This window comes from Mesitornis unicolor, unplaced genomic scaffold (genome assembly GCF_000695765.1).
Source record: "Mesitornis unicolor isolate BGI_N332 unplaced genomic scaffold, ASM69576v1 scaffold35416, whole genome shotgun sequence".
NCBI classification, from domain to species: domain Eukaryota; kingdom Metazoa; phylum Chordata; class Aves; order Mesitornithiformes; family Mesitornithidae; genus Mesitornis; species Mesitornis unicolor.
In genome coordinates this window covers 6,108-17,991 of record NW_010189533.1, presented here as the reverse complement: position 1 = coordinate 17,991, position 11,884 = coordinate 6,108, and the positions used below count along the sequence as shown (strand labels likewise).

General features: G+C 38.9%; 1 protein-coding gene across 1 annotated transcript in view; it reads left to right on the top strand.

Annotated features, from left to right (window-relative positions):
• The window catches only part of STIL (SCL/TAL1 interrupting locus), an 18,366-nt gene that overhangs the window by 3,512 nt on the left and 2,970 nt on the right, over positions 1-11,884 (top strand). Inside the window, 10 exon segments of the mRNA XM_010186114.1 lie at positions 563-646; positions 769-855; positions 2,494-2,641; positions 3,825-3,934; positions 4,611-4,725; positions 5,548-6,597; positions 7,936-8,101; positions 8,872-9,097; positions 11,034-11,223; positions 11,859-11,884. The exon segment at positions 11,859-11,884 is cut by the window's right edge and continues 28 nt beyond it. Of these exon segments, the coding sequence (XP_010184416.1) occupies positions 563-646; positions 769-855; positions 2,494-2,641; positions 3,825-3,934; positions 4,611-4,725; positions 5,548-6,597; positions 7,936-8,101; positions 8,872-9,097; positions 11,034-11,223; positions 11,859-11,884 (2,202 nt within the window).

The window sequence follows — 11,884 nt, the reverse complement described above, 5'->3', positions numbered from 1 at the left end:
CTTTTTATTTTAGTAGAAGCATGGGCAGGGGTGCCCACCTCTAATGAACATAATGACTGTAAACAGCATCCACCTTTTAAACAGTATCGATGCTTGCCCTAGAATGAAAAACAGGTCAATGCGAACCAAAGCTTTTTCTGTTAATCGTGCTTATGAGAGAATATTAGGGAATCATTGTTCTGACTGGTAACTAATTTAGTGAGGTGAACTAAGGATAGATGAGGGAAATAACTTGAAGTAACTGAATGTCATTTTGTTTCAAGGCCTTGTGAATGTGTCTCTGAAAGTTACTCTTCGAGTTTAACATGACTTACACTTCTGAATTTGTTGTGGATACTATAATGTGAAGCAAGTTTTGTCTTCGATAATTCTTTGATACACAGGGAATTGATGAAAAGCTGAGGAGTTGCTGTGTGGAGGAAGAGTGGTCTTGATTTTTTGTATCCAAACTTTTTTCTTACAGTATTTTCTAAGCTTGTATTTGTCTCTTAGTGATTTATTTAATGAAAGACTACCTTCCAAAATACTAAAAAAACCTAACACAATTTCTGCTTTCTTTCAGCTATCTTACTATGGACCAGACACGAAAACTGCTTTTGCTGCTTGAGTCTGATCCCAAGGCTTATGCTCTGCCATTAGTTGGAGTGTAAGTGTTTGGCTGTTTGTACAGATTAATACACATATTGATTTGAGATGTATTTGAGGAATTACGTGCTGGAAACTTGGTAATGGAACTGTCTCTAATGGCATATTTCTTCTAACTTCTAGTTGGCTGAGTGGAGTTACTCATATCTGTAGTCCCCAAGTCTGGGCCTGTTGCTTGCGATATTTGTTCAGTTCTTCAATTCAAGAAAGGCAAGTTACTTTTATCTATAAAACATAGAAGCTATTGGCTGCCTAAAAAGGTATTTCACAGAAATACATGCATGGCAATATGGGCTCTGTTGAGGGAATTCTGTACTTTATATGTTATATAGGAGGCTGCCTGTTTTAATTGTTTCTGGTTTTGACTTCTGGCTCACAGATTTTCTATGACTGAAGTGTTAGAAAGTTGAACTAATGTTTCAAACATAGAAGAGGGTACACATTAATATAATTAAGGTCAGTGCATTTTAGTTTAAATAAGAGCCAGCAAGCAGGAAACAGTAGTTTAAACAGTGGCAGAGTTTTGGTTTGGAACTTTTCTTATGGGGGTTTCCTTTAACAGAGGCTTTCGCTCTGGTTCTGTCAGGCCAACATACTGAAGCATGTTGATTTTCAGCTAATACTGTCTTGTTATGACTTACTGTGAAATATTCTGGGTTTTATAGTTTCTGCATTCTGTGTGTTTTCATAGTGATGTTAGCAGATAATTATTCCTTATTCTCCACATCTTTTCACCTGTAATATTTGCCAAGTTTTATTTATAGGGAAGCTGGGAGGCAGTTCAGGTGTTTAGTTTAAAACTGCTCCTCAGGTAAATGAAATAAAAACATGCTGCATGCATAAGTGTTTCTTCTTCTTAACCGCACTTGCTTTTAAATTATGAAATAAAACCACATTTGATGAACAGATGTCTGTAATTACCAAATAGACTTTTTTGCCTTAACAATCTAAAATCCCCAAATACAGATAAGCACCCAATTAGATTATTAGATAGACAGTTTAGACGCTTGACTCTCATTAACTTTCACTGATTCCATCTTGGAAGTGGATTAGGCAGATTTGATGAACCATGCAAACAGAATTAACCTCTGCAGACTAACCACTTAATCTGAGCATCACACATTTTTAACTCTTAAGTTGAAGTATAATTTTAAAGTTGTGTCTGAATGTATTTTTCAAGCATCTTGTTCCTGCTGCTTTCTCTATGACACATATTATTTAATTTAAAGAAAAACAAAACAAAACTCCCCCGCACAAACAAGCCCATTACAAGTGCTATAAAAAGAAAAGTTGCTCTGAAAGTAGTACTGCTTTTTTCTGGGAATGTCCATTATTTTCATTATCCTTGATCTTTTGTGTTAAATGTTTACTGTTGTTTCTCACTATTCTTAACCTGTGGGGGAAAAAAACTTCAATATAGTTTTTAATTTAAAAATGTAATCTGTTTGCCAAGGAGCATTTTTGGAATATTTAGGGAGAACTGTAACACTAAGTGTCTTTATAATGTGTCTTCAATTGAATTATAAAAAAGAAAAAATCACAAGATCACTTTTACAGATGTTTTATTTTATGCTAATGATTGAGGTCTTCCAAGAATTCATTTAAAGGACTAGGTGATCCTAAAGGTTTGAACTAGAAAGTGGATGAATTATTCCCATTTCTCTACTTTGCTTTGGTTTTTTTTTATGTGGCATCAGTCTTAAGTCCATTTGCTGTGTCTATAGCTCAGTACCATTCAAAATGCAGTGGTTCCCTAGTTTTTTAAGCTGTGTGATAGTTTGCTCGGTATATTGATAAACCAAGTCCCTTCTTCCTGTTTCTTAAGATGTGGTTTTTTTTCTATTTTAGGGTTTTTTCGGAATCTGGGAGTTTTCTTGTTGTGCTTTATTCATTGACACACAAGGAACCAGAGTTTTATGAGTGTGCTCCGTGCAGTGGACAGACTGAACTAGGGTTTCAGATCTTAACTTGCAATGAGACAGTACACCTCTTCAAAGTAAGTGGCTCGGTTTCCTACTGCATGGTGGTACTTTAAAATTTGGCTTTGTGTCAGTGCTTAAAGGAAGAGTCACTAAGGTGACCCAAATGGAACTGAAGTGTTTGAAAATTATGTAGCTCTATAAAACTACCTTTTTACAGTGATTACTCTAAATTCAGTGTTTCTCTCTCAAATTGAGAGGTGACCTCCAAAGTCAGCAACTGCTCACTTTTCAAATGGCATTAAGAATCTGTCTTTTAAAATGTAGTGTGCTGTGTTGGACTTGATTAGTGTTCCTTCTTACTAGTGACCCTTTGGCTTTATGACATTCTGATTTCCTGTAGCATTTGTTAATCTGGTATGTTATGTGCATGCTGGACACATCTGCCAGCTGTTATGGGTGGTGTATATTAGTAGTGCTTTCTGGAGAGCAAGGCTAGGTGCTTGTGCTTTGCTTGAAGTTGAATGCAGAAGGCAATTCAGTGGTTACTGATCAGATCTCTTGCTGTGCTGCAGTAACAAAACAGGAACAATTTTATCTTTGTGCAATGTAAGCCTTTGAAAGAATTTGATGATGCAGTGTCTGGGAGATAACTAGTAAGGTTTGAGGGAATTCTAGGAAATCACAATTCCTCATGTGTTTTCCTGGGCTTGTGCAAAACCTGAAGCTGAATTGTTCATCTGCTTAATGTATGCTCCTATGACCTGGTAGAGAAGCAGCTGAAGTAATTTGTGTTCTGTGCTGTTTACTCTCTTCTCTTTCCAATTAAATTGCCTGGTTCAGGGCTGCCTTCTACTTTAGCCTTGGTGCAGCTTAGCTTTCTGAAGATTACAAGCCTCTTGACAGAGGCTCACTTCTGTTGTTTCCAGGACTTGCCCGGCTGTGGTGTATGAAACAGTTGCTGTTTCCTATGGTGGTGAAGGCTTGTGGAAGAGTATCTAAGCAGTTACAGCAAGGAAGCATCTGCTCACGGCTATAATTAGGCCAACTACTTTACAGAGTAACAAGGGGAACAGTGTTAAACAGGAAGGGAAAATGCCTGTCTCCTTGTAGTGGTGAAAGAATTGAGAATTGAAAGTAGAGGACAAGCAGCAAATTATCAGATAGAAACTTCCTTAAAACTGTTTATCTGGGAGTAGTATCCAAGTGATTAAAAGTTGAAAGTTTCGTGTTTCACAAATGCAGACAATTTCATTCCAGAATGTTGAACCTTCAGACAAGAGCCCTATCCAGTTTGAGTTGAGTGCAGAAAACCAAAATGCAGAAACTGAGTTCTTCAGCAGAGTTTGCAAGAAACTTCCTGTCAGAAGGTAAATCTTTCAGATGTCATTTATATGCAAAAGTTAAATATTCGTTGGATAAGGCTCTTTTACCTCTGGCTGTGCCATGTGTCAGTTTAGCTGTGCGTACAGTGATCTTCCCACATTAAAATCTGTGTATGTGCTTTTGTTTATTCCTGGAGTTTATTTTTCTAGTGAGACCGTCAAGCTGACAATATTCTAAGAGAAACTACTTATAGTTCCAGTCTTGATACTGGTAGTTGCAATTTATACAGTGAATGTTTCTAAAAAGACTTCCTTTACTGGTGGAGTTTAGTAGAAGAACCTCACCCATCTATTTTTATCTGTGTTATTAGATGGCCTTTATTTTGCTTTAAACAATTTTAGTCTTTACTGCAGCACTCCACTTCTACTATAAACCAGTGTTTTGCTGTTAGAATGTCACTTAAAAGGTGTGTATGGCTGAGGGTGTAGGGAGGGAGGATTGGTATTTTTTTGCCCAAAAGTAGCATTGTATTTTCACTGTTTGCTCTTAGAAGTGTTTGCTGTGTGAACTTCCTAGCTAACCAGGGGGAAGTACAGCAACTGCTTCTTGAAAAAATGATGCTGATACTGCACTATAGATGGCACAATGAAAAACAGTTTTATATTACTGCTGCCAAACCTGACAAGCAAACGCTTTTAGTTTGATTTGTGTTGGTTTTAGTCCTCCCCAAGGCTGTTCGCTCAGCACGTTGTCAGCAAGCGATCACGACTCTGGTGTAGAAGATGAGGATTTATCCCCTAGACCAATTCCAAGCCCTCACCCAGTGAGTCAACAGGTAAAGAAATAAATAATTGTTCTAGGCATCTCAGGTGTGACACTGAGAGCAGCAAAACTTGCTGTAAGGGGACGGGAGAGTATAAAGCTTCTGTCTCAGAGTGCTAGCGGGGAAAACAGATCTGAAGAAAAGAACCAAGAGTTCCAACTCCTCCTCTAGTTACCCTGCCTCTTTTCCAGGATTATAGGTATTTTAATTCCTGTATATGCGAGGATTTAGGAGCAGAGATGTTAGGTTTTACTTTGGGAATTTTGTTACCATTAAATGGAAAAGTTGTGGTGTCTGAGGCAAAGATAGAGGCAGCAAACTTTCTTGTGTGTTTCTACGTAAAAGAAATAAAGATCTGCTGGTCTGTCCTGTTTTACTGAAGCATACACAAATACAGTGAAATAGCAGCCCTCATACAGCATAGGTCCGGAAGGATGTGACAGTTGTGGATTATAAAATATGTTCTGTTGCACCTATGTACTGGATCTAAGAATAGTAAGAGGGGAACATGTATTCCACTTCTTGAAGGGGATAGATCCATGCTCTGAAATACCCTTCAGGATTATGTGGGTTATTCATTCACTAAACATGGCTGTTATGCTGTATGAAAGCAATTTTGTCTTCTGAGAATGATCCTAGAGATCTTGTGGCTTTTTCTGAATCTGGGATTCTCCAATCTTTACAAAAGTATTCAGTGTGTAGTTAGTTTGAAGCTGGTAATGGTCATATATTGATTTTTAAATGAAAGCATTTTCTTTGAAATTCTGCATGTGAAGAGCTGAAAGACAATAATTTGAAATTATCTTAAACTTGCCTGTGTAATTTTCCCTTCAGGTTACCAGGATCTTTCCTTCAGTTCCTGAACTGTCACTTGTTTTGGATGGGAGTTTCATAGAATCAGGACAATTGTCTAGCCCTGTGGGGACTTCAAATGCTAAAAGTCTACCCTCAGCACTACATCAGCCTGTTAAAAAGAAATGTTGCTTGGGATCTACATGTTACACCACCCAGCACTCTGAAGACAAGCAAAACTTTTCTGCTAATATAGGAGATCCTTCTTTGCAGCAATTACCAAACCATTTAAACGTGAAAATTCCAGCTTTGAGGACTTCCAGAGGAAAGCAACCTGTACTACAGCAACAGTTGCACTGTAAGAAAGCTTGCCCTCAATCAAGCAAAAGCTCTGGATCTTCTTCTCCTTCAGTCCCTTGTACTGGGCCTTCCCCGGATACATCTGTGCATCACCCCAAAAAGCCATCAGAAAGACTTGTATTAAATCCCGACGGAGTCGCACAGCAGGGAGAACCTCCAATGAGAACATCAATATCCAGTGCCAAGCAGCTTCCTGCTGTTACACAGCCAGGCCTCTACACCCCTGCTTTTTCACCACAGAGCTGCAGACCACCAGAACTGCAGGTGTCAGTTCAAGGGCCACCTTGCTGTCCAACTAGTGCATGCAACTATCAGTTTCCTGCTTTCATCCAATATCCAATAAACTCATGGCAAGGATTTGGTAAAATGAGCCCCAAACATGGAGCAGAAATCCAGTCAGAGATGGCTCAACAGAATCCATGTACAATGCTTCATCAAAATATAATTTGTCCATATATTTGCTGCAATCCAGGATATACCACAAGCAGCCCTATAAGCATGGGATATCATGGGAAAATGGGGACCTGTTCTCTTGACAACAGCCTTTCGCCTGGAGTAAGACTGCCTTCAAGTGCAAGCCCCCCTAGTCTGCAGTTTTGTACAGCCCACTCACCGTGCCTGCACATGCCTGCTCCCAAAGCAGGATCTGATAACGGAATGATGGGATTATCGCCAGATGCCTACCGGGTCCTTACAGAGCAAGACAGACAACTCAAATTACTTCAGGCTCAGGTTTGTGGAAATGGCAGCTTTCTCCTCTGCCCTTTTAGTGATTATGCTTTGATAGTTCCTCTGCCAAAGGATTTAAACTAACTGTTGTCAATCTTCGTTGGAATGAGAGAGCCTCTCATACCAGGTCCAGTTTGGGGACGGAGGAGAGTCCTGATTAGCTTTGCTAATTGGTGCCTCTTAAAACAAATGAAAACTATTTGACTTGTGATTAGATTTTGCATTTATTTTGTATTTCCATAACAGGAAGGTTTCCCCTTTAGTGGACTTTTTTATGACACAAACCGATAGGCCTTCTATATAAATGACTTCCTCTGTAAGTGCTTGTCTAAGTGAAAAAACAAACAAAAACCTGCATAGGCCATAGACTTTGGAATTGCTGTAAGCACACAGGTGAAGCACAGAATGTTCTCATGCATTGCCTTGCCCACCTTCAAGCCTGCACCTTGTTTTAAAAGCTGCAGTTGTCTGTTTGCAGCAGACAGGCACGATTCATCAGGTGGTTGTTGCTGAGCTGGAAAATTGGGCTTTGCTGGTCTCTTGAAGTTCTGTTTTGATACCAGGTTACGTTTCTTCAAAATATCAGCTACGCTGGTGGCCCTGTACTTTGCAGGGTGTGATTTGGGGCTGAAATGCCAGAGTTTAATTTTGCTGCTGGTGATGAATGATAGGAATAGGAGAGTTGGTACAATTACTCAAAACACACATCTTTCCTGCTTGAGACAGAAAATTGCAAAGGAAATACACTTTAGATGTAGTTGCTGTATGTAAAATCAAGCTTTCAAAGCATGGGTTGTGTGTGAGGGAGGAAAACCCCTCATTATAGTATAAATGCTGCCTTTACTGTTATGATACTTTTACATTGAGCTGTGAACCAGTCGATAAACAGGGTGGATGCAAATACTTGAGTGAAGATTGCCTGGGCAACCTTAGTTTTATCAATTTAGTTTTGTAATTAATACAATGTTCATTTAGCGTGATTTAGGGACAGTCGGCCTATAAATGCTTGGCTGGTAAGTCTGTAATAGGCTTTGTACGTGGATGAAAGGCACAGAGAATACTTCCAACAAGTGTAGCACAAATAGGCTTTACTCAAGTTGTCTTGGTGTAGCTCTGCCAGCGTGCTTAAAACCTCTTCTTTGCTAGCTCTGCCAGCATCAAAATTGATGTTCTGATTCATGGTGCATGCACTGCTGAGATTTGGAAGGTTATCAGGCTTCTGTGACAATACAGCCCGGCTTTGAATCCAGACCTTAGAGGAGCCTCATTTAGTAATTCACTTCTGTGTATTATACTTTATATTTTATTGTACAAATTATAACTTCCTGATGACCATTACAGATCCAACGCTTATTGGAAGCACAGGCTCATCAGGCTTGTTCCTCTGAACCAGCTGCTGCCAGCCATGCTCTGCAGCCTCAGAAGCAAGGGGACCTTGTTTCTATGGAAACACAGCCCTCACCAGGTTCCCATGCGAGGAAAAGTGTGAGCATTGCTGTGAGCACAGGTAAAGCTTTTTCTTTAAAAATAGACTGGCATCGCTTCTTCTGGACGTTTGTATTCTTTTTGGGAGGAATGGAGGTAATGTTTTGCAGAAATGTGGAACGTATGCAAACTTGCATCTGGATGCAAAAACCAGCTAAGTTGTCTCTGTGTTATTTGCAAGTTTAGGCTGGAGCTACTTTTGTCTTTGTGCTTCAATGGCAGTGACTGCCATCACTGGAATAATTATTTTCCTATTAGCTTTAGCAAGGGCTTCGATTGTGCCTTATCAAAAAGAACAATCCATGTATTTTTTTTTAACTAATACATTGCTTTGAAAAGTAATAGCTTCTACCCCATCTGGTGTCTTATTAAATATGTTATTGATGGGTTTTGGTAAGTTGTGCAGTTACATGCGTGAAAAGGAGACTGTGTTCCCTTTAATTTTAGCAAGTTATGCAGCTGTGTCTGTAAAGTTATGTATTAATGTGTTGTTGGTTCATGTTAAATCCGTGGAAATACTGTCTTTACTCTGGAGGAAATTTTCAAACTGGCTCATGGCTCATTAAAATGCTTCAATCTAAGCAGGTATTTTTCATCAAGTATGCTTTGAAAGAAACTAGGACTTGAATGATGTTCTGGCAACTTTTAACTGCTTTTAACCCTTAATCACTTTTAAAATGGTGGGGAAAAAAGCAATGTGAGGAAATGATTCCTCTAGCTTTGCAAAGCCAAAGAGTCTCAGAAGATAGTAATGACTTTCCTTAAACAGGTAAATCTCTAATTCTCTTCTAGGTGCTAGCTTGTTTTGGAACACAGCCTCGGAAAAACAAGATGACTCCACACCACAGGGAAAAAAAGAGGATGAAGAGAGTTCTAAGGAAGACATAAGCATTTCAATTAATGCTGAACAAGATGCTAGTAATGCAAGTATTGCTTCTTCCTTGAAGGTGGTTGACATGCCCAGCTTTGTAGACAGTATTCATCTCGTGGAAGAAGCAACTAATCAGAACACTCTCCAGTACGTAACTAGAAGTAAACTGTGTTCACTTAATAAGCTGAACTGCCTTTCATAAGTTACTTCTTTCATAATTAATTTTTTCAGGATTTATAAATGGTCACCTGACTTCGGTTGTTGTATTCTTTTCCTTCTTTGTTTTTTAATTATGCTTTGAATTGTGCAGCTCACCAAAACACAGCTGCCTTTAGAGCCTGCATTTATCAGTCATGCATGTTTAGCTGGCCTACCTATCAGCAGCAGCCGATGGCAGAAGCCTTTAACTTGGAAAAGCACATACAGTGCTGGCAGCATTCCCTTTCTTACCTTAAATCCCGAAGGGTAAAGGGGATGCTGCTGTAGTCAGTTGTTTTCCTACAGTGGCTTTTCCCTCTCTGCATTCAGAACCCTTTCAGTTCTGAGGGGCTTAAAGGGGGTTATAATTACCTGACTATTCCCTGAATTTCTCTACATTTTACACCAAATTACTTTGTGGGTAGTGGGTGCAGGTACCGACTTCATTGCTGTTGACATAATTATTTTTAAGATCAGATTGTTTATAGTGCAATGACTTATCTCAGACTAATTTGAGAAGCTATTTTAAAAAATATTTTTAATTATCTGTATGTTATTTTTAGATGTTATTTTTACACAGAGAATAGCTCAATAATTTAGCACTTAATGATCTAATATTCTCCAAGTATAAAAAGCCAAAGGAGGAGAAATGCCCTTTCAGTTAAATTAGGTTTCTAAAATAATCATATTGGGAAAGATTATGATAATTAAGCTATAACTTAAATATTCATAGTCCTTGATTATTGTCTGCAAACATATCCTGCTACCAGAAATGTTACTGATTCAAATGAGTCTTTTGAACGTTGTATTTTAGAGAGATGCCATCTTGAGATTCTCTTCAACTCTGATTCATAAACCTGTAAAATAGCTGTATAAGTATCTTATAGTAAGAATGTAGAGCATCACCCAGATTGCTCTGAGGAGGCAGGGGGAGAACATTTTTGGGAATGATTAATAATTGCTAGTGTAACAGTAACTGATAACCTACATTGACTATCTAGTATGCCACACGATTTAAATCTTATCGCTTTCAACACAGGCAATTGATCAGTGGAGTTCTGAAATTCCCTTATCTTACACTTGTCTCCTGAAGAGGAACAGGAAGAGGGAGGAGGGTCGCTTGAGGATCTCTGGGGGATGATAGCACTATTGATATGTCTGGTCTCAAAAGGTTTATGCAGCGCACATACCTGGTGGCTGAAGGGAATGCAGAGCACTGCATTGGAACTCATTCCAGAATATTTACCCTTTTTATCTGGAAGCTTCAGGATAGATTATGGTTCCTTTTTTCACATCTGCTATTGAGAAATATTTCAACTAGGTGTTTGTTCTCAGTTCACGATACTTGGTGTGCATTGTGTATGTGGGCACTTGTAGCAGTGTCTCTGTAAAGTTTTTGAAGTGTTTTTAAACTACCACAGGAATCTCGTTATCAGTTACCTTGGTAAAAACAGCTTTTTGAATAGGTTATGTTTCAGAATTTATAGAAGACACATTACTCCTAAAGGCTTCTAAGTGTCCATAAGAATGCTGAAAACAAAAGACAAACTCCAAATTGCTAAAAACTTTAATTTCATCTGCTTTAAGGGTAAGTCATAGTGTGTCATTGAGTTTTGACTACTCCAGAGAAGCCATTGCCATTTTAAAATCGTCTTTTGAAAATCTAGTCAAGCTGTTGTAGTTTTGTGCCGCTGGGTGCATTTTCTCAGTCCATAACTTTTGAAATAAAAGGACTGTAGAAAGGAACAAAGCCTCAAGCCGTAGACAGACCAAGAAATGTTAGCATCTGTTTCTTCTGGTGTTCATTAAAAGATAAGGTACTGGTAGTGATACTTGTGCTTTCTGTTTCAAGGAAGTATTTAGCTGTCTTGGTGTTCTTTTTTAGAAATGGAAACGTTTCCCAAGCACTTGTTCACAGTTCATCCTCAGAAGCTGTGAACGTGTCTCAACAGCAAGAACCAACAGAGGGAGCCAGCAACCCTGTGGCGGTAACAAGGGAGCAAAACTCGGAGCCACCCACCTCCTTGCTGCCTCTGCATCCGTCAGAGGACCAGAAGCTTTACCAGGACTTACTGGTAATTCATGTAGAGCTGATACTCTACACTGAATGCAACAGTCAAAACAGCACACTGCTGAAGTTATGGGGTATTGATGTGAATGAAAACTGCCTGTGGGTTTTTGAAGTTCATATGACTCTACAGAAAAGTTCCCAGTTGGTGATTCTTAATATTTTAAGGCTTAAGTGGTTATTCTGTACTTAACTCTTCCATGCATACATGGAGTACTGTCTGTTGCCTAATAAACAATAATTCTTTAGTTAAAAGATAGTAAGTTGATAACTTCCCCAATTAGTGCCCTTTAAAATGGCACAGCATTTTACCTTCAAGTTCCTTAAAGGGCAGCTACTTTAATCTTGAATAATATCAATATGTGACATGTTTAAATTCAGAACAGGCCCTTACAGAAAGCTTGAAATGTGAGATATTCCAGTGTTTGACTACACGCCTGTGAGTTTACGTGGTTGAATCTGAACTGAATCTGAATTTGGCTTGTTTGCCAGAATAAGCTGTTAACCCATCTAGCTGTACTTTAAGTTGTGTAAGAACAGAACGGGATTCTCTTTTCTTACAGCTCTGTGGTGTGTAAAACTCTGTGTTACAACTCATGTTTTTGTCCATGTGGTCTTTCCCTTGCTCCCCTTTTTCTCTAGGGCCAAGTAAATTACCTGTTAAAGTC